A 26,717-nucleotide genomic window follows, 5' to 3' on the forward strand; every position below is an offset into this window, starting at 1 on the left:
CTGTTTTTGTCACAACTTTTAAGATGAATTAAGTAAAATTTTGAGGCAAAACCAAGGACTTCCCTGAAAATCAGGGAAACTTGAGAGTCACCGTTACATTTGTAAAATATTGTAACACTTCCAGTCCTTTTACAGTCTTTACTGTAAATATTGTAGCCTTGTACACATAGTCAATACATGTTTGAATTATTTAAACCACCTCTCTGTATAAGGCAATATGACGTTTTATAGTGAAATTGGGGGTAACTGTTGTCATAACTGTCTGTCCAGTTTTTCACAGAAAGTCCAGATTTTTGCCTATTTTTGGTCAGTCTGTCATAAAACTTCTGGTTTTCTGGCAAATCACTGAGGATTGAAATCACTAAATAATGATACACATTTGAATTTCAAACTTCTTATCCTTCAGAAAATGCATGCCTAACAAATCCAGGTATTCTACCAACTTTCTAAATGTATAGGAGCAATATTTAAAATCTTGTTCCTATTTTGGGGCCTTTGTCCCACAATTGTTTTAGGTTTTGTCCAGATTTCTTGTCCAAAAAGGTTGAGAAGTATGATTGCTGTATAGAGTTCTAGTATTAAGATACATTATTTGAGCCCTTTTGACTGACTGCCTAGTGGATTACTAAAACAATGACTGGAGAGAAATAAGTGCTGGATAACTGTTAATAAATTAGCACTTGCGAGCTGGGTGGTTTGTGCTGAACTACAAGATACATATCCTTAACAAAAGGATCGTCAAATTTCCTGTAGGATTTAATTAATTATGCTTTATTCAATTAATTAAAAGTATTAAGATATCTGGATTAGCTATCACAGATATTGATACAAGTGCTTTGCAATAAATCTACCATGTGTTCTTAACACCCGCATTTTTTTCCGAGTGGGTGGTGCTTCAACCTTAGATGAAGTGAAAGACGTATCAAGCCCCTGACGAGCTTTAAACATATTATCCAGTATATGTTTCTACGGGTTCTGTTGTGGCTTTTGTAACGGCAGCAAAAAAAACTGCTGCCACAACGAAACAGAAACGTACTGATACCCTCGCTTTTATAACACTGATAACACTGGTAGCGAAAATCTTTGAATCTCCGACCCCGCCCAGTGTCTGCAACCACCAACCAGGCAGTAGAACGGGAAGTGGGGGTAAGTGGCGAATTTTATAGGAGAATTGTCATAAACAGGGCGTGGATGTCGGAAATGGGTGGAGCTCTTCGTGATGTGCAGTTCAATGAGGAACTAATTTGACTGCTCTGTGGTGGCACGCTTTTGTATCTCGTTCTGCGTATGGAAGTGGGACTAGAGTGACCTCACTGTTGGTATCGTCATCACCTTTCGGTGCTTCTCCTCGACTGAGCGAGCTCGGAAGTGAGCACCGGGCACGCTCATGCAAGATTCGGACGTGGGGTTTGTTTGTACACTGTGCGGCGCTCGCCCCTTCCACCACGACACTGTGCAGGAGGAGGTATTCCCCTTTTAAACGTTGACCATATGTGGATTTTATTGAATTGTTTTAAAAGTGAGAGTTTTTGTATGCATTATTACGGATACTCTAGTAAACTATGTGGGGATCAGTTCTGTTATTCCAGCGCTGGAAGGTAGGAGAACGCTGTCTGCAGCTTTCGGGGGTGTGCTTTACATTCGAGGCTGTGTGTTATGACTGGAGAGCAGACTGCACATTGAGCTGTCATTATTCTTGTTTTCATTAAAGACCCCCCAGAAAACAGAGTTTGTCACATTATTCTAAACACTGGATACTTAATGGCAGAATTTGGGCAAGCGAGTGAAAAGGTGCCTTCATCCCCCTTACTGGACAAGGTGAAACCTGGCACTGAGGATGACAGCGGTGTGCCCCCCTATGGTAGTGGAGTTTCTAATGGAGACTGTGCCTTGGCAGATGATGCAGTTTTGACACCGCCGTCGGGTAGCCCCGGACTGGATAGAACAAATGCAGCAGCAGGAGTGCAGGAGGGCAAACCGGGCATCCCTCGTAGGAGCAGCATCATCAAGGTAAGAGATTCCAAGTAGACAGGTTGGACCAGTTCATTTACGAAGCCAGCCATTGCAATTATTTACACGGTTCTGGCAGATTTTGCATCCGTGTGCAATTTCCATTTTTGTCTTAAGCGTAAAAGAATTGTCAAATACAGGGATAACAGAGGTGGTTTTAGTTTCACAAAGTAAGGTGAGCTTTGTAAGGTTTGCAGACAGCTGTTGTTAAAGCTCCATCAAATCTTTCTCTCCATTGCTGGCGTGCACAGGTATAATCCAGTGTGCACAATTTGCAGAAAATAGCATCATTCTGAAATGATGAATATCTCATAATTTAAGAAGAATATGTAATTTTAAACATGCTATTGTGTGTGCCACGTGTAGATCGGTGCATTGTGGAAACGAGGAGTGCGTAGCGTTTGTACTTTATACCATTTCCTTTGCAAATGCATGCCATTGATAGAGGTCAGCACGCACTTGTGTAAAATGTTGTGCTGCATGATTGAAACTTGCAACACGATATGCACACACAATTTATTTTATAAATCTCAGTATTAGTGAGAATTGTCTCATACTGGACATAAGTAATTATCAGGTTGCTGTTCAGGTACAATTTGGAGTGGTGGTGATGTAATTAAGATGAATTCCTTATTTTGTCTGACAAGCTTACTACGTTGTGAAAGTACATTAACTCTAATTACATTTGGTATGTAGCTTATTTTATAAGGTCTTTAAATGTTTATCTTATTGGTAGTATGCAAATTACACTAGAAAGTATAGGTACTTGGTTCATGTGAGGTCAGATCAATTTATTTCAATGTTTAGATGAGATGCTTTTTAGGAACCGAAACTCCTGCACTATAAAATGGGTTCAAAAAACCCCAGTTGTTTTCTCACGCGTTTGATAGTTCCCACAGCTGCAAAGTTATGTTGAGTGCACCCATTTTAGTTTACACAAATCTATATAATCAGCATCAGCTACTATGTTTTTTTTCTTAAGTCATATTTCTGGGCCTCCTTGAACATTCCTATCTTTCTAGTTCCCTGTCTGCTGTAGGACCATTTAGCACTCTGTAACCCCTTAATGTGGGGGAGTGGCCTTCCTTTCCAGGGAGAATTTACTTTATCTTAGTCTTTGTGGCCAACAGGGGAGTATGAGAGGTGGTAGTCTGGTGAGCCACCATCCACAATAGCTTTAGCATTTTTTTGTGTGCTGTAAATCCCCTTCATCTATCAACTAGTTGTACTTTGCAGCCTATAGTGAAGGATGAGAGAGAGATACAGCCTTCTCTTTCTGTTCGGTTCCTCCAAGTGTGCAAACTTGTCAGTCGAATCCTATTGGACTGGGGCTCTGCCCAAGCTCTATTCTCTATACTTAAAAGCTGACATTGTCATTATAACAATTGAAAAAAAAGCTATTTCCAAATATAGCCTGACCATTTTTTGGTATACCCAAGTTTCATGTATTAATTGCTGAGTAACTGCAGTAATGTAGGTAAAACCATGCCTACTGGATTTTCTGTATCTTTGGCTTCAGAAACTGTCAGTAACAGGGAAAACAGTTTGTCAGAATGTAAGGCACATAGCTGGCCTTACAAAGTGAAGAGATGGGATTTACCCCCTCTGTCCTTTTTGACCAGGTGCAGGAACAGGCAGATTGCTCAGTGTTGGTTAGCAAGGGCCCTCCAAATGTGTGAGTGCTTTATTATGAGATAACTGGGAGGGGGGGTCTTGGTGTTAAGGAGCAAGGATGCATCTGTGGAGACTGAAGGTGCTTCCCTTAACAATGAATTCAAGGGTTGCTATGGGGGGTGGGCTTGGCAATAAATCTCTCCATCATAGTGAGTTATTGCCATGGTCTTCTGGATGCATTAAGGATGGATGCAGTGAAGGCTGTCTGTTATGGTCTCTCACCAAGACCTGTCAACAGTGGTAATTCATGGAGAATTCAAGTAAGCGAGTTGGGCAAACCACTGTAAATGTCATTTAGCTAAATGAGGAAGTAGTATAATTGCATGTACAGGTTTCTTTCTCATAATCTCGCTCTCTCTCATATATGCGCACATGACCTAGTTGAATGTTAGTTGCTTTGGTGCCTAATATTTGGTACATGCCTGCTGGTTAAATCTATTGAACGGTCATTATTTTTAATATAATTTTTTTTTTTTTTTGATATCTGGCAAACTTGGTATGTAGCTACATGTGCTACAATGTGGTTGATGTGGATCTGGTAAAGAAATGATGGTTACTTGTGATTAGTTAAATAAAGCTAGTAGTATGCCTTAGGGACGTTGCAGTGATGGATATGTGTCCGTATAACCTAAATGCTGAGAGAATGGTATTTTGTACCATGGAACATTGTAACACTTCATAGGTACTTACTAAGCTAATCATTTGTGAGTATCTTTAAGAAAACCAGGCTTACATTCCCACAGTAGTTTTTTTTTTTTTTTTTTCTGTTGTGTTTTGTGTACGAATAATATGATACACAGGTTCTAATTTCATACAGGAGCACATTTCTTACAAGTTCATTAAAGCAACAGGCACTTCTGAAAAAGCTATGATATTCTTTACAGTCTAGTGTTGTGTGAAATTAGTGATTTGATAAAATGCGAAAGCCAACTGTAGCATTGTAAATTACTTTGTAGCAAGATGGCCTATGCAGAAACAGGAGAGCGTACAGATTAGGAATACACACTTACCTTTAAGTAGATACTTGTAGATTGCAAATTATTATTTGTTCTGTTTTTTTTTCTGGATTGTTCAGTTTTATATTCTAATGCTGGTATTTTTGGCAGATGTTCTATTTTTTCATTTCTTTGCTGTTTTCTCAATATTTCTCATTTCTCAGATTTGGATTCTTGAATTATTTGTAAATGTGCTTTTGTGTTACAATGCACATATAGATTGTAATAGAGCACAGTTGCTTGTATTGTTTAGCTTTGCTGTATCAGGTGTGTTATAATATGCAAATGTACAGTGTAGTGGTATGTCTGCATTAACTAGGTTTTACTTGGGACTTCTGTATTAGTAGAGTTTTCCCAAGATATAAAAATGTTCTGTCCCATCTGGGATTGAAAGCTCTGTTTGAGGTGAGTGTTTGTAGTATTAGTAAACTATTTTCAGTGTCGGAATCATTTTCTGTTTCTTGCATGTTTTCAGTTTGTCTGTTGTTACTCTTGAAAAGATGTTTCTATCATCTGTGGAAAGTGTTTATGACATCTGGGGTGCAGAGAGCCTAGGTTTTGCATTATGAAAATGCATCTCTTCTGTGAAGAACATGACTTTCTTTAAAGCTCAGGTAATGCCAGCACTGGATGCATAGATCATATCATTAAGTTAGTATAAAGATTTGTGCACATATAACTGTTTCATAACAATATATAAGGCAAATTCAAGGCTGTGAAATATTTAAATGGTCAGCAAATGTTCCTATTTATCGTGATTATGTCTGCTGTTTGGAGATCCTTCAGATTTTGAACCCCAATTTGCAATTACTATTATCATGGTATATTGGTTATGCTTTTAACAAAGTAAACGTTTTGCTTCTTTAGGTAGAGGCAGACAGTGAATTGTACTTGGGTGGTAGCGGTACATGTGTCTCTACATCCTAAGGGGTGTTACCATTCCAACAGGAACTGGGAAAGCTGGGCACTTTGCAGTACCTGTCTGTTGTTGGTCATCCACCATGTCCTTCTCCGTTCTAGATAGCATTTCCAGTAGTGACTCTGGATAATATTGCTGTCCATTCTAATGCCTAGATTAGAAAGGCAGCCTATGTAAAGTGTATACCATCTTGATATTCCTGGAGTAAATGTGTTAAGCATTCACGTTTTTTTTTTTTTTTTTTTTTTTTTTTGTGGTCGTAATTTTATTTAAAAAAGTAATCTCCTCCCTTTTAGCATGTTCTAGTAAAATGGCAACAGCTGCAACCAACCTACCAAGTAAAGCCCATCATTGCTTAGCACTCGACCAACTAAAACTGGTTGGAATTCTGCAGTTATCAACAATTCAGTCTGGCCCAAAATATAGTTCATCACCTTAAGAAATGTCCAGCACAGAAAACTGTAATGCTGTAATACCCCACCTAGCTCTCTCAGGTCTAAGGACACTTCTTAGCCAAGTCTGTAGATGAAACAGTAAACATAGTGAAACAATATATTTCTCATAGGTATCTAAATGCTTGTCGGGGTTCCTGTAATTCTTGTCCATCACCTGTAATACCATGCTGCCTTCCTAGCAACACACAGGTGGTTATTTATCTACACCAAGATGTCCTTACGATGCTGCTATGCCCACCAGGAGGTCTTGTGGCCTTCCATTTGTTGGCTTAACCATCCAGCTGCAGCATTTCCTTTGACCACATGGATGGTATTTCCAAACCAATTACAGAAATCCTCTCCAGTCTGTGGAAGGACATATCCATTGAGGTATTCTGTCTTTCACTAACCAGATTTTAACAATGATCTAATCTTGCCAATACCAAGTGGTACAGCTTCTATACCAGCAGGTTTTGTTTCCAGTATGCAAACAAAGATCCTGTTCTCCAGAACCTTTTCAAACGCTGTTTAGCAATGCCAGCTAGAAAGCCATGCATACCTCTCAAAATCTTAACACACGCAATCTGGACAAATCCTAAATAATAGGGGTACAAAGGCTCAAAGTTTAAATGCTGCACCTATAAACTTAGAAAGTTGTTAGAATAGCAGGATTTGTGTTGGCATGGATTTTCTGAAGGATATGAAGTCTGAAACTTGAATATATGTCATTATTTAGTCACTTTATTCCTCACTAACTTTCCAGAAAACCACAAGTTATTATGAGGAGGAGGGCAAAATTCTGGACATTCTGTGAAAATCTGGACAGCTGTGATGTATGCAACCATGTAAAATATTTTTACAGTTAATACCTGTGAAGACCCTCAGATATAGAGCTAGACAAAAGAAATTATTTACAAGGTCTGTGCCACAGAGACTGCAAATAAATATTCTACTGGAAGTGGACATGCCACATTATTTTAATTGACAGCTTCTGTTGAAGCTGGAGCTAAGAGTATGACTGCAGCAGGTTTCTAGTACATGCTGAGGAAGGAGTGAAAATCGTTTAACATAACATTTGTTTAACTGTCATGCAGAGGGGAAAAAGAGACTTTAAACCGTGCCAAAGAAAATACAAGAGAGTAGATTTGTTATGCTAGATACAAGGCTCCTCCTTCCAGTTCTGGTATTTTTATGAAACTGTTTTGTCTGTCATCTGTCTGCTTTTAGATTTTTAGAGTAAGGCTGTAAAGAGTTTGCAGCTAATCTTTGGGGTTGGCTTGTTATAAATATGACTGGATAATTTAACAGTGCTGCTCTAAAGTGGAGGAGCTGTACAGTGCAGATTTAGGCTACATTTGGAGGAGAACACAGGTGCCTAGCCTATCCAGTCAGCATCATAACAGGCTTGTAGTCCAGCTTGAAAACTGGGGGGGGGGGGGGGGTCTGGGTGTGGCATGCTGCTCTCTGTGAATCAAGGATTATATCTCATGTTATAAGGTGACTGTTGGCTACAATAATCACTGGTTTAGTGCATCTGTCATGCACAGACTGTAGTCCATTAACGACATCACATGGTCTGCTTGATATATCCCATAGTACTGCTTTTCCAGTAGTCCATTAACCTGCCTAAAATCTCTGAAGTGCTGCTTTAGTCTTTCTCTTGATTAAATTTGGTCTCTTGTCACTGAGAATTGAGACAAAACAAAGTGTCCCTTCCTCTTCACAAGAAATTAGGGTTGCCAACTGTCCCTCTTTTGTGCAAAACCATCCATATTTGGGCAGTTGTATCCTGCAAAAAAAAACTTGAAAAGTAGCGAATGTCCTGAGATTTTAGGGCAAAAGGTGTTTTATAATTTACCTGTAGTAGAAAATTGTTTTATTTATTTGAAATGCCTTAATATTATAATAAACAATAGAAGTAACTCAAATTCTACAATAATATGCTTTGCACTGGTTGTGGGTATGGTTTGTCCTACAAAATCTCACATTTCCATAAAAGTCCCACTTTGGGCGTGTGAATGGGTGGCAGCCATACACAAAGTACATGCTATACCACTGTAATGTAACAAGTAAATCTAAATCCCGTAGAGCCACGCGCTCGAGGGACTTGAACCTCAGCACAGAAATAAATAGAACATGCTGGAGGGACAGATTCATAACCCAGAGGCTCCCTTCGCTCTGGAATAGAATTCCAATTCGTGTTAGGCAGAGCACCTCACTGACTCTCTTCAAGAAGAATCTTGATGAGTGGATGGGGGATCGTAGGTTTGTCCCGGGGATTACTTCCGTGTCACTATTAGACAGAGGCACAGTAAACTAAACTTTAAGAAGGGCACAGTATACTCAAATCAAGGGGTGGCGTAAGCCAAACACAAGCGGGCTAGGCTTATAAATGCCCCAGGGCAGATAGCCTAGTATGAACCTATAAGGGAGAACTGTCTAACATGATATATATATATATATATATATATATATATATATATATATGTGTGTGTGTATATGTATGTGTGTGTATATATATATATATATATATATATATATATATATATATATAATGTGTGTGTGTGTGTGTGTGTATGTATATATATATATATATATATATATATATATATATATATATATATATATATATATATATATATATATATATATATATATATACCGGCCACATCGCTGAAAACACAAATTACTGAAAATTAATTTTGCTGAACTTTAGTATATATGGCACTGTGTAGAGTACTGTAAGGCAAGTAAAAAGGTATATGCCCTTTTCCCCTGCAGTAGTGCAATCCTGGAGTTAGTAATATATGGCTAGTGGGGTGTGGGGGGCATATCCCCCACCTTGTTTCTTTTATAGTCTATTTTACCAAAAACTTCAAAACTATACATTTTAAACAGTAGACATGCATAGTTACAACACCAATGACTAACTCTCTCCAGATTATAATATGTACTCAGACTAAATGGGGGGCTATGCCCCCCACACCCCCAACTACATATATACTAACTCCAGGATGGCACTACAGTGGGGAAAAGGACATATACCTTTTACTTGCCTTATAGTAGTCTATCTACATAGTGCCTTATATAGTAACTGCAGTTCAGTGAAATGAGTTTTCAGTAATTTGAGTTTTCAGCGAAGTGGTTGGGGTGAAATGAGATTCAATGAAACAAAGTAGACCCATATATATATATATATATATATATATATATATATATATATAAGGGTGAAATGAGATTCAATGAAACAAAGTAGACCCATATATATATATATATATATATATATATATATATATATATATATATATACGTAATATGTGTATGTCCTGGGATGGTAGCCTTTTGTGATGGCCTGTTTTCAGAATATGATGAAAAAAGATAGCAAGAGTTGGATTGCTGGCAGAATACGTCATGTTGCATGCTGTCAGATAGTTTTTCAGAGGACCAGGACCTTAATTTTGTAGATCAGGACTTATGCCTACAAGGTTACATTGCCTCCTAGCAGGCACTGTGAGTAGTAACAGTTTCCTTTCAGAAGTTGTGTAATTCACACTAATTTAATACTCTGTTACATTCTGTGCATTCTGTTTCAGAGGCAGGTGGTGTGCCTTCTCTTTCTTTACTTCCAGGTAGAATTTCATTAATGTGGTCTACCCAGAGTAGTAAAGTCCTATAACATGAATCACAAAGTGTACTGTAAAACTATTTAATAACAAAACAAACAAAAAAGATGTTATGACTTTGCCGGGCGTGCTATTCACAGTGCATCGCAACACACATCACCTTTCCTAGGCTGCCACTCTGCTGTGGAACATAATCTTCACTGATTACACTTCTTTAAATATGTAAATGTGGTTTTTGACAGGCACCATTTTGGTAGCACCTGGCATAAGACAGCGTTAGAAAAGTTTAAGTAACTCTTTGGTGTAGAGGCAGGTGGTGGGGAGGTGATTGAGGGTCTTTTGTCAGGTGCCTAATGTGAGTGAGTGATGTGATGTAATACTTGTGTAAGCACGTGGAAGTGCAGATGCATTCATAAAGTGTGCATCTACATATCTGCTAGAGGGTGATGATGTCATACACGAAGGAAGGCAAATGGATTTGTCAAACATGAACCAGGAGAAATATGACTTTTTGTCCCATTTCTCCGTTCACGTTAACTGTCCTATCTCCATGTAAATTTTCTGTAATTCTCCCTTTATATTAGAGCTGCATTTTGACATTTTCATTTTATTGCCTCCTGTGGATAGCTGTTCGAGAAGTCCACTACTTGTTATTACATTATTCCTGAAACTTCCCACCATTTTGGTATTATCAGTTTCCCAGAAGGCCTTCTCCCCTTTTTATCAAATGTAGGCATGGCCCAGTGTTCTGCTTATTCTAGATGTGGATTCTGTTGCAGAACCTGGCAGTTTTATTTGCCCTTGTCCTGTCTTGTACCCTTGTAGTACATGTGCTGTGTAGAGACGGTGGTTCAGCACTCAGTTTAGGAAGATATACCAACATCTTGTCATCCAATCATGCCACTTCCTTACTTCTTTACATTGTCTACTTGCTTTTTACATTGTTTTCCAAGTGATTCATTGTAAGCAGCTATGCGTTACGTTAAAATTGTCACTAGTCTGACAGTGCATTTGTTTGTCTCTTTTTTTTTTTCCTACATCCAGCCTTCCCTTTGTTTATTAATCCTGTTGTAGATCTATTAGTGTTTGCAAATAAGATATACAGCAGAGATCTGCTAGTAAGAAATATTGGTAGTAAACATAAGAAGGACTGGCCCTAATGCTTGAGTATCTTCCTAATAATGCTTTCTTTCCTTGTGAATTATATTTACTTCTGTCATTTGTTATTCAACACAGCTACTGATGAGACTGTGGGCTTTGTTAATATACACTGAAGATATGTGATTAGGTCACAGCCTGTTACAGTACAATATAATAATAATGCATGCTGTCAGATTGCCACAGAGGATCCAAGGTTATTCATTGCTAACCAGTTTTATCTTGTAGGCTGGGTTTGAATCTCTGAGTATCCATTTGCTTACTGTCTGACTCTGAGAAAAATCACTTAAGCAATCAGTGCTCCCAGTTTGCCATGGGAAAAGACACTTTGTAAACAAGTGCTGAAAAAAGTATGCTGGTCTGCATATATTTATGTATGTCAATTTTGAGAAAAGCTATGTCTTCATATATTTTTAAGGAAAGGTATGCCTTTGATCATGAATGAACATATAAAAAGAATAAACCCATGATTAACTTTCAGCTTGTACATTTCTAGCCTTTAAAATGTTTCTTTTGTGTGGCACTGAAATCTGTCATATGGCTTGCAAATAAGTATATATGTGTGTGTTGTGTATAATGTACTTTTCTGTATTGTGTAGTATTTGTACTGAGATGACCTGGTGCCTAAAAGTGATACCCAGGTGTCAGCTGGTCTTCACCACTCTGTCATTCATTTCTTCAGATTTCTGATTGCAAATCACTCTGTCTGTATTAGCACTAGCGGTTATGTTTTATCCACATTTCTTGGACTAATTCAGTTGAAAATGCTCTAGAGATCTGGCCTACTTGCCACTATGTGTTGTAACCCTTTATGACAACCAGCTACAGTAATTGTGGTATTAGCTTATTTTCTCCCCAAAGTATTGTTACATTCTTAGTCATTAAAGTTATGTTTGACTGTACCTTTTGCAGAAACAAATGGGTCACCAACCATTCTGCATTATAAACATATAAACTTAAATCAGATCATCTGCTCCTCTGCAGTGTAATAAACTGTGAAAGCATGCATAGTCTTTAGTCTTTCCTTGTGTAAAGATTTTTTTCTTCATGTAATTTGAATGATATGATCCTCTTTGTTTTCTTTCAGCTTTTAGTTCAATTTCTGTTAGTGGGCCTAAGATGAAACTGCATATAGCTGACTAGATGTGATTATGATACTTTAAATTGCTTTTATGACTTCAGGATCTCTTGCTTTTATAAACTACTATACAGACCATGTTTATCTTTTTTTCAAACAAAATAATATGCTTTGAAAATCTCAGTTTATGAGCCATAATAAATGCTGTCTTGTAGATGCCCCTGCTTTCAGTAAGGTGTTTTCCTTGAATTAATCCATATGCAAATGTTTCTTACCTAATGTAACTTTTTTATTTTTAGTGAAAGGTTGTTTTCAGTAGTTCATTTGTTAATGTGCAGGTTTTATAACCTTTTAACCTTCTCAGTATACCAAACTTGCATTAGTTGTTATGATGCAGTGTGCATTAATAAAACCTGTATCTTACATGCATTCCTTGTTTATTTATTGTGATGTTACATGCATGTATAGAAAGAGCATTGACCTTGCAAATCTTTCCTGCATTGGAAGATATTCATTGCCATCTATGAAATAATCAGTTTTTTGTCTAGGTAATTTCTTGCAACCATTTACTTACACAGACAGTCTCGGACTGCTCAGTTTCCTGAACAAGTAAAATGACATATTGTCAAATGCACTAGAGAAGTCCTGGTATATAACATTAATTTGCAGTTTCTGCACTAATTTGTCAGCGTTGCCTTAAACTAATCAGTAACCATGCTGATAAAAAGTTGACAGACATTAGACATTTCTCATTTATTTCATGAAGTTTTTTAGTAGCTTGCCCATTTATACTATTAAAAGTCTGGAACTGATTAATTTCTTTCTTACCCTTGTTTTTTTATGCATTGCTTCTTCTAGAGTCTTTCTCCAGTGTGTAGGTAGCATAACGTTCAAAGGCTTTTTGCTGTAGAGGTCAATTTCTTGCCTTCATGCTTTTAGTTTACTAAGATAGAAGCTGTCTAGCTTTGAGTCTTTAGTATTTATTTACTATTTCACTAACTTCTACTTTTGCAGTCTTGATTTGGCCATGTTAAATATTTTGAGATTACTTTCTGACTGGTTTCATTATCTGCAGTTCGTCTGTCAATTGTTTTCAGAAATCCTGCTCAGAAAGTTGAAGAATTCTTAGCTGTGTCTCCCCGTTTTCTTTCCATATTTCCTTTTGTACTTTTCTATTTCTGGACTCATTTACATGTTGAAAAAAAAACTTAGTGTTTTATATTGTCAATAGTAATTCCATGCTACTGATATTTTTATTTCATTTTTCTTAGCTTTTTATGCACAGATTTGCATTGCCTTTCAATTGTAGTGTTTTGTATTTAACTTTTTTAAACAGTCTTTTCTCCCTATTGTCACTTTGTACCATTTTTGGAGTGTAATGAAGCATTTTAGAAAGTAAAGTCGTCCTTGCAGTTTTAAAAGGTCTTTATACTTTGTAGTTTTTGATTAAGAGCCGTCATTAGTTATATTACAGTAAAGATTATCTTGCAGTATCATTGACCAAGCAAGGCTTTGGCAGCTCTCCCGTTCAAGATCTTCTGTACTTAATTACACTTTAATGTACTGACAGCTTTAGATGGATTACTTTCCCTCCAAGATGACTTTTTGGTCAGCTGTTTAAAATAGACAGCATCTGGAATATATGGCTCTTGCATACCAAAGAAAAACTTCTGTCCACTATTACTATTCTTTCTTTTAGCATGCATATGATTTGATGTGTATACTTTTTTATCTTTCATAGAAAACTGTTCTTGCCTTATCCACTAATTCTGAGCTTTCTCCAATCCATAAATGGGATGTTTGTCTCCATTGAATAATAGTTCTAAATAACTCTATGTCCATTGCTGGCTGCAGAAATTGCTTGTTATAGTGATATTCACTGCCCAAAAGACAGTGAAGCTGGATTTACCCATGACAGGCAGGCATGTCCCACCCAAAAGCATGGAGGCAAATTTTGTGAGAGTGGGTACATTTAGTTCCACTGCCAGGCAGTGATTTTCATTGTTATAAAACAAACTTTGTTTAAACTATTTTTTTATATTGCTTAAACTCAGTTCTATAATAGTGTTTCTTACTGCAAATGTGTATTTGCAGTTAAATTGTTTTGTTGACGATGTCTGCCTAATGCAGTGTGCATGAAAACTTGTGTGTGTTTGGCTTGCCTTCTGCCGTTAATGTTGACATAGCTTGGTTTTAAAGTTTCTTTTTTTTATTTTGTTTTTTGAATGGTAAAAGTGATGTAATATTCAGGTGATATACAATAGTTGTAGTAATGGAAGCAATTTCTGTTTTGAATGTCAATGTGACGGTCGCTGCTCTGGGCCAGTAATCAAGGAGCCTCAATCCTCCCCGCTGACACTGATGAGGGATGGCCACTAGGAACAAACATGGGTACACAGTATTTTCAGATGCAGCTGTCTGCACCAAGCATAATTTCCCTTAAGAGCATACAGGGTGCATACTCCAGACCTGGATCTGGGCTCTGTCTCTCTCTTTCTAGGCCCCAAACAAAACTCCACACTGACCACTTTGGAGCTGTGTCCCTGTTCGAAGTAGCTGACACACGCACTTAGATATTTGATTTTCACACACACCTGGGAAAGGCCGGCACAGATTTACCAGTTGTATTTCCTCTGCCTAGACTGTAAGGTAATTATGCTGCCACCAGTCAGCTACTCTTAGGCTCTTACAAGGGTACACAATTATACTGAATAATATTAAAACTAATACAAATGGTAGAGTTTGACCAATGCAGCAAGGCTTTCAGAAGCTGCCACAAGATAAAATCTTTATGGCCTAAATCAACCCATTTAATTGTCAACATATTTTTCAAAATTAGCTGGACTGAGATTAAAATCTTCCGTCCAGGATTCTCTGTTAAAATACATGCATTTAATCAGTTTGACATGTATGTCAGACTATAGTATTATATCTCTTTTCTGTCCAGAAGGACCCACTGTTGAAGAATGTTTAAACACAAGCAACTTTACAAATACATTTTTAATGCAAACATCTGTACAAATCAGTGTGATAGTCAGATGACATACAATTCTTTACATATGTTATACATTCGCTGCCCTACTCTCCCTGGCACAGATGTCACTACATAAAGTCCAATTTAATAGGTAAAACCTCATTTAAAGTGTATGTTTTGAAGCATTGTATATATTATATGGCATTGTTCAGCTTTATATTGTATATGTCTGTGTATGCAGATGCCTCGATTGTCTTTTGTCCCTTGAATATTTTAGTTTAACGTAATTTCTGACAAACAGACCTTCATTGTTGCCACTAGAAGATGTTTTGTTTCTAAACAGATTGATCTTGCAGTGCTGCTGCCTCAGTCATTTTCTTTCTCCCAAATGACCTATTCATAGGTTCATAGATTAGTACTAAGCTAATTGCCCTTGCGAGCCATTTTATGCCTAGCAAATTATCCCTTGTGAGATTCAAACCCTGCACCTTGTGTTTGTAAGGCAAACACCTTAACCATTAGGCCACCCTCCCAACCCTAAGTAGCACTCTACCTGGTAATGTGGCTGTAATTGGTGCTTTCCTCCAAAGAGGTCTTCCTTTAGTTATCACATGGTTAGTTTTAAGTTTTGTTGCCAGATTTCTTTTAGCTTGTGGCTCGCTGAAATTTTTTTTCACTTATTTTTGTGCTAGTTATCTTTTTTGTTTACTCAGAATATATGCAAACACGCCTTGCTATATAGTTCCACCTTCCCATTGAAGCAATTCTGAATACCAGCATATCCTGTGTACATTGTGTTTTGTGTGATGGCTGTAAAATATGCCACCTTCTGAGTATAAATAATTTTAATATTTTCAGCTTCCATGCCAGTGTGCCCCCTTTTTCTTTTTCAAGTGACCATTTAATCCCAGTGGCACTGAGTCACCAGCATCAAAGATTATTTCTTTCTAGTCTTTTCTTTTCTCATGATGTTTGTCAGAAATCCATTCCAGTCTTGCATTTTTTTGTCTTTTACTATGTGTGCCTTATTTTCCTTATTTTTATGTATTTATAGGATGGTACACATATAAGAATTGCCAATCACATAAAGCTTTTCCAGACTAAACTGGAAAGATGTATGGACAGTCAGATGAGTTTTACAATTTCTCTTTTTTGTTCTACCACTTGTGATTCTCTCTCTTTCTCTTGAGTTTTTGACCTTTCATGATAGTTTTATATGTTTATATGTATGTGTGTGTATATTTTTTATTGCATATATACCTATTTTTACTTGCACTGTTGGCATGTCATCAGATGTTTAGGTACATACTTGATGCATCATCTCAAGTTTATCTAAGTCCTTGAATCCTTGCTGCATTATAAAATCTTAAAAACGCCTTAAACCTGCCACACATGCCAGTTGCTAAAAAAAAAATTTTCACAAATTGCAAACAAAAGTCCAGGTTCAGAAAACGTTGCCACGTTGATGTAAGCAAATTTGTGCAATGACCAGGGCCGAACAGGGTGTGTATGATCAGAAAACCCAGCAAGACGATGCAGCCAGTTGTAATAACATAGTCAGCACCACATATGACAATGAGTTAAAACGAGCGATTCAGAAACATTTTTAAATGCTGCACATCAACACTGCAACTGCTTTAGGTCTGTTCACAGCCATGTGCTCATGTTCAGGCAGAATAAAACAGAGTACAGCGCTACAGGTTACTGCAGCTATTCTAAATGTGTATCTGACAGAGGTTTTTATAACAGCTGCTGCAGCTGACAGTGAACAGTGTTAATCCTAGAGATGTGGGTCATCTGATCACATATAACATTTCATGCCCACAGTGACTTTGTGGCAGTGACACCATCCAAAGAAATGTGGACAGGTGGGAGTCATAGGTTCATAGGTGTGTACTAGGCTAATGGCCCTGGAGCCTTTACAAGCCTAGCCCATAGGATTGAATGGTTACAGAAATACTGCATGCTGTTCATACATTACAAAATGTATATTTACTCTAGTTATTGTTGGCTTATAAAATACAGTTTAATACCTAAAATTTTATGGATACAACCATTATAAAGGTTATTTTGCATTTGCCATTTATAGTTTTCTAGCAACACTCATGGTTCTAAAGATATGAGCATTTGTTAGATTCCAGTCTGTGAATCAGTTTGTCCAATGAATCACTCTCATGAGTCATGTACTCTCAAAGGTCAGTGCGCACAGATTGGGTCATACTCAGTGCCTCTTCCTTGGCTCTGGTGGAATTAACCTGTGCCTCCACGATGGCCGTGCACATTTGCCCTGCAGCAGACTGCATTGCAAGTATGATCCTGACCACCCAGAACATTAACATTGTTAAAAAGTTCTTGCCATAGAAGGGCTGGTCAGTAGACTGCAAAGAACCATCTACCATGGAGACTGAGGGTCTGTAGTGCCACCTCATTTTCAGCTTCTGTAAATTTGGGGTCGCAGATGGACTTGGAACCATTACCAGATGCAGTAGCATTTTTCTGTGCCTATTTCTTAATCATTTCTCTGTTGGTATGGAAAAAAGTAGAATTAACAGCTGTGGTCCTATATTGGTTTTACAAATCCTAGCCCTAATAGTATACTAATATGCCCTATAGTATGCTTTAGTTGAGCCTGGCACTAACATGGAGCCACAAAATGTCTTTATGGAAATGTCAGGCATGTGTGTGTCCTAAGCACAATCCAGCCCCCCCCCCCCAAAAAAAAAAGCTCATAACTGCAAGTTAACAAGAACAGGAGCATTACAAACTAAGTGTCACAAAGGTTGCAGCTGTTCACATATTTCGGGCATGGGCAGTAATGCCCTTGTAGCCTGCCAATATACCAGAACAGTTGTTCTCATAATGTGTGTCCAGGCTGTTTTTAAAAATTCTAAAGTATTGCTTATTTTAATAACATTTGGTATTCTATTCCATGCATCAACTACTCTCTCTCTCTCTCTGAGAGCCAATTACTACACTTCTCATTCCTGTAGAATCTTCTGCATAGGTTGTCTGATGATTCCCTACTACTTTTTTGATGACCTCAAACATTCCCAGTGGTACTTGTCTCTAGATCAGTGGTGGCTGGTGACTTCAAATCAAAGGGGGGCTGCAGGAGATAGCTGAATGGGTGGGGTCAATGGGAAAGGGAGTGGCCAACCAGAAAGGGGAGGAGCTATGTCAAAACCACAAAAACTGTAACTTTAATTAAATATGCTGCCCTGGGTGCCAAACCATCATTATGAAAGTCCAATCAAGACAAAATGAAGTGTAGAAGAAAAAAATATATTTCAATGCATTGGCTGCATGACAGCTTACTAAATATCTAGATGGAAACAAAAAAGTTGTGAGGCATGAAAAAATAAATTACTTTTTAAATACATTACTGAAATGCCAGTCAAAATCAACTATAAGAAAAACAAGCAGCACTCAACTCAAACCACTTCTCCTTGCATTGTACTTCTAATTATAATTTATATTCAGACTTCTAATTATAATTTATATTCAGCTTTATTAAAGTACCAAGTAACATGCTGAAAGTAGCAATCTCTGTGATACCCCCAGTTGTAAAAATGTTTCTTATTTCTTATTCAAAAAAGACCTGCTGCCTGACAACGATCTACTTGTCTCATGGGGAAAACATGATCAAAGTAAAAATGAAAAGCAAACAAGAAACAAGCTCAAGATACATTGCTTAAAGGATTACTGTACAGGTAATAGACCACACATGATAGATTGGCATTCTGTTTGGTATACAGGTAAAGCCTGCAAAGATGACTGCAAGTCTCCAACAAATGTAATGAGCTTCTTAAAGTAATGTAATCCTGTCCTTTATTACAAATACTGTCATGCATTTCAATACCCAAGGCTTATACATTATCTAGTTATGTAAGTATTCTCTGCATGGCAACAGCAGAAAGGCTTTCAGTGTTGGCAATTCTTTAACAGTATGCTTATTAAAGCTTACTTGCATCTTACAATCTCAGACAAGCTTACCTGATGGTCATTAAAGCATTGCTACTTAAACACAGAGCAACAGGCACTTTCTGAGTAATAATAAGCATAAATCAACAGTATAAAAATATGACAGAAACCAGAACATTCTGCAAAATCAAGGAAAGAATAAAAGTAGCACTTGTGTCTACCTTGGATGGGGGATACTATGCACATTTACACTGCATAACTGCTCCTTGCCTTGCTTGGACACATCCAGAGTCACTACATGGGGGAGTGGGGTGCAACAAGTATGTCACAATTTGAAATGTCTTTGGCTGACTGTGATGGCCCTGACACATTTGTCATACCTCTCAACCTCAGAAAAAGAAATATGGACAGAGCCATACGTAGAAGTGACAAAGACCCAAAAATAAGGAAAATTTTTAAATATTGCTCTTATAAACTCAGAAAGATAATAGAATAGTAGGTCTTGCATTAGTATGAATTTTCTGAGGGGTATGAAATCTGAAACTGAAATGTCTGTCATTATTTTCTAACTTCAGTCTTTAATGATTTGCCACTATTTTGCCAAAAAACACAATTTTATGAAAAATGGACCAAAAATGTGATGCAAAAAATATAAAATAGCCACACAATACAGCTGGGAACCTGTCAAAGAAGGGACACTTTTTTAATATTAGTACTGCTAACATGAGTAGCTGACAAAAAAAAAAAAGAATTTACATGCATTTCTGAAATAAAAGTAATCTATAACTCTGATTATTACAGTTATTTCTTAATTGTAAGCCCTCCACGTTTTCTTCCAAAATTGCCATTTTGCAGCGGGGTTATTGGGGGAAGAGCAACATTTTGAGCCAAAATCAGGGACAGTTGAGAGGTTTGGATATGCCTAATTCTATAAAGAAATCTGGAAAAATCCAAAATTGGGGGGGGGGGGGAGCAAAAGACCACAAAACAGGGACACGTTTTAAACATTGCTTTTATAATGTTGGAAAGTTATTGGAATAAAATACTGTGTTACCACCATACATTTCACTGCCAAGTATTGAACCCAGGACCCTGTGCAAGTGCAACATACCATTGAATATAACCTCAACTTTGACTCGCACATAAACTCAAATATCAAATCAGTGAATAGAAAACTGGGATTCCTCTAGGACTGTTATTGCCCAAGCTCACCTAATTTCCACGCTTCTGTATGCCTCCCCAATTTTTACAAATCTATCTAAAAATAATCAAAATAAGCTGGCCACTTCTTACAATAACGTTGCCAGATTTGAAACTGGGTCCTCATTCCGTACTCACCATTGTCAAAATCTAAGTAAACTAGGATGGTTGGAACTGCAAAACCAGCTCCTTTTTCAACAACTAACCATCACCCACAAAATCTTCCATCATCCTACAAATACTCCCATTCTCTCTAGCTTGATCAACCCCTATAAAAATCTTAAGTACCCTATGCTCAGCCAATAAATTACTAGCTGCAATCCTAAAATCCAATAACAAATGAGGTGATTCTCCATTTACTAACACCATTGGAATCCTTTGGACTAAACTTAAAGTAATCTTATATCCCTTTCATCTACTTCTCTGTTCAAAAAGCATCTGAAAACCTTCCTTAATTTACAATGGCTGTGCACATGCATTAATCCTAGCTGAAACTATTTTTCTCACAACTAACCTTTCTTGTTTGCTACGTTTTCTGCTTTAAACTCTGTTGTCAAAAGTGTCTATTTTGTCTTGTACCTATTATTCTGTATACCTAGTTATATGTCCTTCCCTCATTGCTGTTTCCTTTGTTATGTAATGTAAATAAGCCTAACTCGTAGTGTTTTTTTGTTACTGTGTATAACCAATAGTTGATTAGTATCCCCTTATGTCTATAGTTACTCGTGTATATTAGTTGTATCCAGCTGCCGTGGAGCTTTTCTTCCCGGGCCTCTACTGAAAATGGGCATATATCCAGCTAGACTAGCCCGGTCAACAAATGTAAAATAAAAAATAAAAATAAATAAAATACCACTTTGCCAAATCAAAGGAAGTCTGAAACTTAAATCGCTACCATTTAGTGAATTTAGTTCTCGCCATAGCTGTCAACATCTTGGCACAAAACACCAGAACAAAGCCAATAATGGGGGAATACAGCCCCCAAACATAGTCAGTGAGTTTAGTTATCACCATAGCTGTCAACCTTGGCACAAAAAAACCTGGAAAGGAAGTCTGAAACTTAAATCGCTACCATTTAGTGAATTCAGTTCTCGCCATAGCTGTCAACATCTTGGCACAAAACACCTGAACAAAGCCAATAATGGGGGAATACAGCCCCCAAACATATTCAGTGAGTTTAGTTATCACCATAGCTGTCAACCTTGGCACAATACAGTTCAAAAATAGGGACAAATATCCATTGAGGACACCAATTTTTTTGATTGCATATAGTTCTCATAGTAGAGAGAATTTATCTAGAATTTATCTGGTTTTATAAGTAAATGAATGAGTTAGTCTTTTAATAGAGCTGGAATTCAGCTTTAACTCAGCTTTAATTAATTAATCAATTTCCATTACTTGATTGACTGATTAGAAGTAATTACTTATGTATATAAGAGAGTTAGTTTTTTGTGTATTATTAATCTGAAGAAGCGTGCCTTGTGGATGCACGCGAAAGCGCTCATTCTCTGTTCTAAATAAAGGATTGGTGTTTTACGTGGTGGTCGACCTCCAGTTTTATTCTCCGTTAAACCCACAGAGGACATGCAGACTCCACACAGAAGGCACCCCAGCCGAGAATCAAACCATACAACCTGTAGCTGTCAGGCAACAAAGCTACCACTGCACCACTGCACTACTGGCTGTGTTAAGAAACAAAAATACAAAAAACACAGATTTTATGAGGAACAGAACAGAACAAATATGAGGCAAAAATCTGCAAACATTTTACAAATGGTGGTGGGTAGGAATTCAGGCTCTTGCCACTTGGGCCCAAGGCACAGCATTCAAGTCTTATTCTCTACCCACCACCATGTAGCAACTGGGGCATTACACACACACACACACACACACACACACACACACACACACACACACACACACACACACATTGTTGGCTACCAGGAGGTGCATAACCTCATCCTCTGTGTGTTCCAGGAGCTCTGGTTAAAAGGCATACAAAAATTTGTTAGTTTTTGAAGTCACACTAACCATGTGGAAACAGTGACCAGGGCTACAACTATGTTTTCCTTTCTGTTTGGAATTGTGTTTTATTACTAGCTAAACTTGTAATTTGCAAAAAAATGTTAACTAAGATTCCTGTGTCAGCTTTTTCAGTGTGGCTTATGGAGTAATGAAGCAACAAAGCAAAGCGTATGCTAAAGCTTTGATAAACTGCCTCTGTGTAATATCCAGAAACAGTGAAAACAGTTTTGTCCCCAAAAATGTGTGCATCTTTGCAGCCACAGGGTAACATAAATTCATTATACACACACATATATTAGTTATTTTACTTTTTATTCTCAGTAGTTAGAAAATGGGCAACACCAACTCTGAAATACATTTCAAGTTCCAATGGCACATCTGGTTGAAGAGTACAGATTAAAAGGATTCCACATTCTGATTTCAATAAGGGTGAGTAACTGGCCATCTTATGCACAGTCAAAGTTTAGTCCCCTGCACCTGGAAACAGCACGACAGTAGCTGCAAGTACAGATCATACAGCAAAGCAACCCAAGATATCCAGAGATGAGCAACATTTTGGGCTTGAATTCATCATCTAAAGCAGGAGATGAGACACTATAGATCAAAGAAGACAGAATGAAACAACCTGAGGTACTGAAGGGACAAGAGCAGTAACAGCTTCAAGGCACAGAGAAAGAATGGAAGCATCAGCACGGACTGGTTATGGCATAATACGTCAGATTCGTTTTGTGATGACTAATCTACACACACACACTACCCATTTCATGTACAAAGCCTTCACCTACCTGTTTCATGAATATACTCCATGTGTACGAAGCCCATCCAGCCAGCGACCATTTGTTCAGCAGTATAATCCACTCACGAAGTCCTCGCAGCTAAATCCCTGCTAGAGCTCTCAGCTCACCCCTCATTGGCCCTGCCTGCAAGGGACACAGTCCGGAGCTCCCCTGTTCTGTGCAGTCGCCACCGCACAGATTCCAGAGTCTCTCACAACACAGACTGCTGGGTACCTTTTTGTCTGCATTCGGACTGCTGATAAAGGCAGTCTGAGTTCCCCAGTGTGTCTGCGCATGTGCAGAGGAGTCGGGATTCTATTTTTTGTTTCACAGATTTTTTTTTCTTTTGATTTTTCTAGGTGGGAGGGCTGCAGTCTTGCAGTCCGATAGCACAAGCCCCCCCTGCTCTAGATGCCCTCTATACATGAATAAGGTCTCCTCTTAAATATCTGTATGAAACAGTGTACAAGTTCAGATATTTTAATTTTTCATATCCATGGATGGCCTTGATAAATTTCTGCTGTACTCCTTTCCAGTTTACTAGCGCTTGTTTTCTTAATAAGATTTTCCATATTGTTATTCCATACTCAAGTTTGGGTCTAATATAACTGACAAACAATGACTTCATCATTTCTGATTTCCATAGACTTTATAAATCATTTTATACAATGGATTTTCTTTAACTGTCATTGGTTGATATGATTAGAAAAAAAACAAAGCTGGATCTACCCACATACACAGGTCCTTAAATTAATCTACAGTTTCAGTCACTGTGCGCTGTATCAAATACTGTCTCTCAAATCTCATATGCTTAGTTTTTAATGTATTTATCAGCATATTCTTCTCCTCTGCCCAAATCGTCAATTTAGTCAAGTTCTTTTGCAGTCAAGTTCTTTTGCAGATGTATTCTATCTGTAGCACATGTAATCAGTTTACCTATTTGAAGACTTCTGCATACAGACTGTAGAACACCTCAGATGAAAAAGAGAGATCTGAAAGATACAATCTAAACAAGTAATGGGCCTAGGATAGAGTTCTGTGGGGCACCCTGACTGTAATATTGAATTTCACCTCTCCAATTGCTGTATGTGCGGTACTTTCCATGTCCTATTTTTAAGCCATGCAGCTGTCTATCTTTATAAAGAGTGCATTGATACCTAGTTGTTCTAATGTATTAATCAGTGTTTTGTGTATGACCCAATCAAATACTGAAGTTAAATCTATATAAATTGCATCACATTACAATTTTCCATTCATATCTGTTATTATAGTGTTATAGAACAACATGTTACAGGTGGTAATAGATTTATTTTCAACATATGCATGCTGATAAATGTTTTCAGTCCCAACCTTTCCAATATATCCAATATAACCTTCTCCATTATTTCTACAAAACATGAAAATAAATGTATGGGTCTGCATCTGTATGACTCTGGGCTTGTCCTACTTCCCTTTCCGTTAAAGACAGATTTAACAAGTGCATGTCTCCAATTATGAAGATTATGTCCATGTTAGGATGACCTAGTAAACAACAAATGCAATGGCACTAAGTGTATGCCAAAGTGTTCTCAGGTCATTATTATTAATTCCATCTCCTTCCACTGCTTTGTTTGGATCCAGTTTGCATTGTTCTTTTTTAGGGTAATCTAATTTGATTTCATTATCTGAGGTTACCTGGATGTTACTAGGACAATTTATTATCCCCTTCTTGAAGCCAATCTGCTTTGCATACGATTTTGTAAATACAATCAGTTGTGTCTGAGAATAAATTTTAGAATCTACAGTTTCTCAAACTGTATGTCTTTACTCTTCCCACATCTTGTGTATCTGTGTCTGGCACAGTACTGTTGCTTCCACCAACAGTAACAAGCCTGCATAGTACATGGCATTATGGGTACATTCTGGCTAATAAAGCCAAACCGCATAAGGTGTAGACATGCATATTCTGGCCTTTTTAATGACCTCATCAGTACATCATAACTGGATTAATTTGCTATACTTTAGAAACAAAGAGCTTAAAATCAAGCCCAATGTCCCATAAAGACTTTAAAGTTGCAGGCATTCAGAAGCTGTGTAGTTGAAACACTGTATATCCTTCAGGGCTCATTTGCATATGTTACATGGGCCTCCGTTGTGGGAGTTTGAAAGTATTACACGATGAAGACTCTAGCCTGACTGGGTCTTTCCTGTTGTTTTTACTGAATGGTTTGTCTGCATGACTTTTTTTTACCCTTTGGTTTGTTTGTTTGTTTTATATGTGTATGTGTTTATGTATGCATATATTAGTGTGTAAGTAGTATGAACTATCTTGCTTTAAACTAAGTTATCTTTCTAAGCTTTCATCAAACAGTGGAAAAACCTCAAGAAGGGGATAACATTTGGTCAAATAAACATTTGTTCTGCCAAGCAGCATGTCTTTTTTCTTTGCTGACTGTACGTAGCACATCATAGCTGCTACACATGCCTTTCGAACACGGCCTCTATGTTAAAATAAAAATCGTACCTAAATGGTTCAAGTAAGTTCAAACCCTGATAAAAGTCTGACAAACTATCTCCTCAGAAAATGTCTGATAAATAGAAGAAATCTCCTCTAGGCTGACCTCCATGTACACTGGCAGTGCTGTTATACTGCTTTTATTTTCATGTTCCGTGTACGTCATGCATTGGGCTGTCATGTTCTGATCACTTTCTCATTTGGCACTTTGCCAAATTCATTGAAGCTGCAGAAATGGGATAGCAGTTATAAAAGCTTAGATTCTGAGATATCATGGCACTTCCTCACAAGCAGGGAACCAAGTACATTAGCAGCATTGGTTACCCTTACAAGCCTGCGAGTTACTGAAAATGGAGTAAACAACATGGGTGGGTGGGGTGGATTTGGGTGAGCTGTGCTCTGAATGATTACTTGGTTGGTCCTGTTTGCCTTGTTTGTATTTTTATCTGTCTACCTGCATTCATACTTCAGTGGAGAGCTTCAGACATTGCTGCAGAAGCTCTGTTTTAAAAAGCATAGTTGGTTAAGTAGTGTATGAGTGAGATAAGCAAAGTAGAGCATGAAACGCCATGTGAGTAGCTGTACTTAGTAAATTCCATAGTGGTGCCTTTTTAGCAGTGGCCATTATGGTTATTGATAAAGGTTGCATAAGCAAAGTAGAGCATGAAACGCCATGTGAGTAGCTGTACTTAGTAAATTCCATAATGGTGCCTTTTTAGCAGTGGCCATTATGGTTATTGATAAAGGTTGTTGTAAATCCGAGGTAGTATTTCAAGTGCAGTCCAGACCAACAAACTGTACCTTTTTCAAGCTTTGTCATACTTTAAGTTTAGTGAAAATAAGCAGTTGATTGGAATCTGTTTCTGTGAATAATTAGTAAGTACACAAAAACTGCTGTCTGTATAAATATTGAAGTTGAGGAATTTAAGCAAGTTACCTGTTCACCAGACGTTTCACGTGTTCTCTGCATTGTGTACATGATATAGTGCCTTATTCTTGAGATAGCTAATGTGCAAAACCATTAATATTTAAAATGCCTGCACTGGCAACATTTTCAAGTTGCTTTCCTGCTGTTTTCAGTTGGAGAACAAGAGCTTTGCAGTATGTAAAATAATACAGCATCATTAAGTATTAGTAACTGGCATCATTGAGCATTGGTAACTGGCATTTAGTGGTCCTGCTTCAGGGTACTTTGGCGGGATTGCATCCTCTTGTGAATTAGAATTATTTTGCTTTATGAAAACATGTCTGCTGCTGTGCAGGTGAATGGAAGCCATGGTCCTTTTTTGGATAATATCAGAACCAGTGATGTATTTGGACAGGAACAGAGTGATTTTTATACAGTTACTTTTTCATTTGTATCTTTTAAGGGATACTCTGCAATTATTTTAGCCCTTTGGACTGAGATTTGTAGCACCATGTCTGTGAGGTTTCAG

General features: G+C 37.6%; 1 protein-coding gene across 1 annotated transcript in view; it reads left to right on the forward strand.

Moving 5' to 3' along the window:
- Nucleotides 1-1,210: 1,210 nt before the first annotated feature.
- The window catches only part of PLCL2 (phospholipase C like 2), a 1,801,981-nt gene continuing 1,776,474 nt past the window's right edge, over nt 1,211-26,717 (forward strand). The window contains exon 1 of the mRNA XM_044066972.1: nt 1,211-2,010. Within this exon, the coding sequence (XP_043922907.1) occupies nt 1,762-2,010 (249 nt within the window). The 5' untranslated portion in view covers nt 1,211-1,761. The remainder of the gene's footprint in view (nt 2,011-26,717) is intronic.

The sequence above is a fragment of the Protopterus annectens genome, chromosome 3.part1 (assembly GCF_019279795.1).
Source record: "Protopterus annectens isolate FY-2018-M chromosome 3.part1, PAN1.0, whole genome shotgun sequence".
In the NCBI taxonomy this organism is placed as follows: domain Eukaryota; kingdom Metazoa; phylum Chordata; order Ceratodontiformes; family Protopteridae; genus Protopterus; species Protopterus annectens.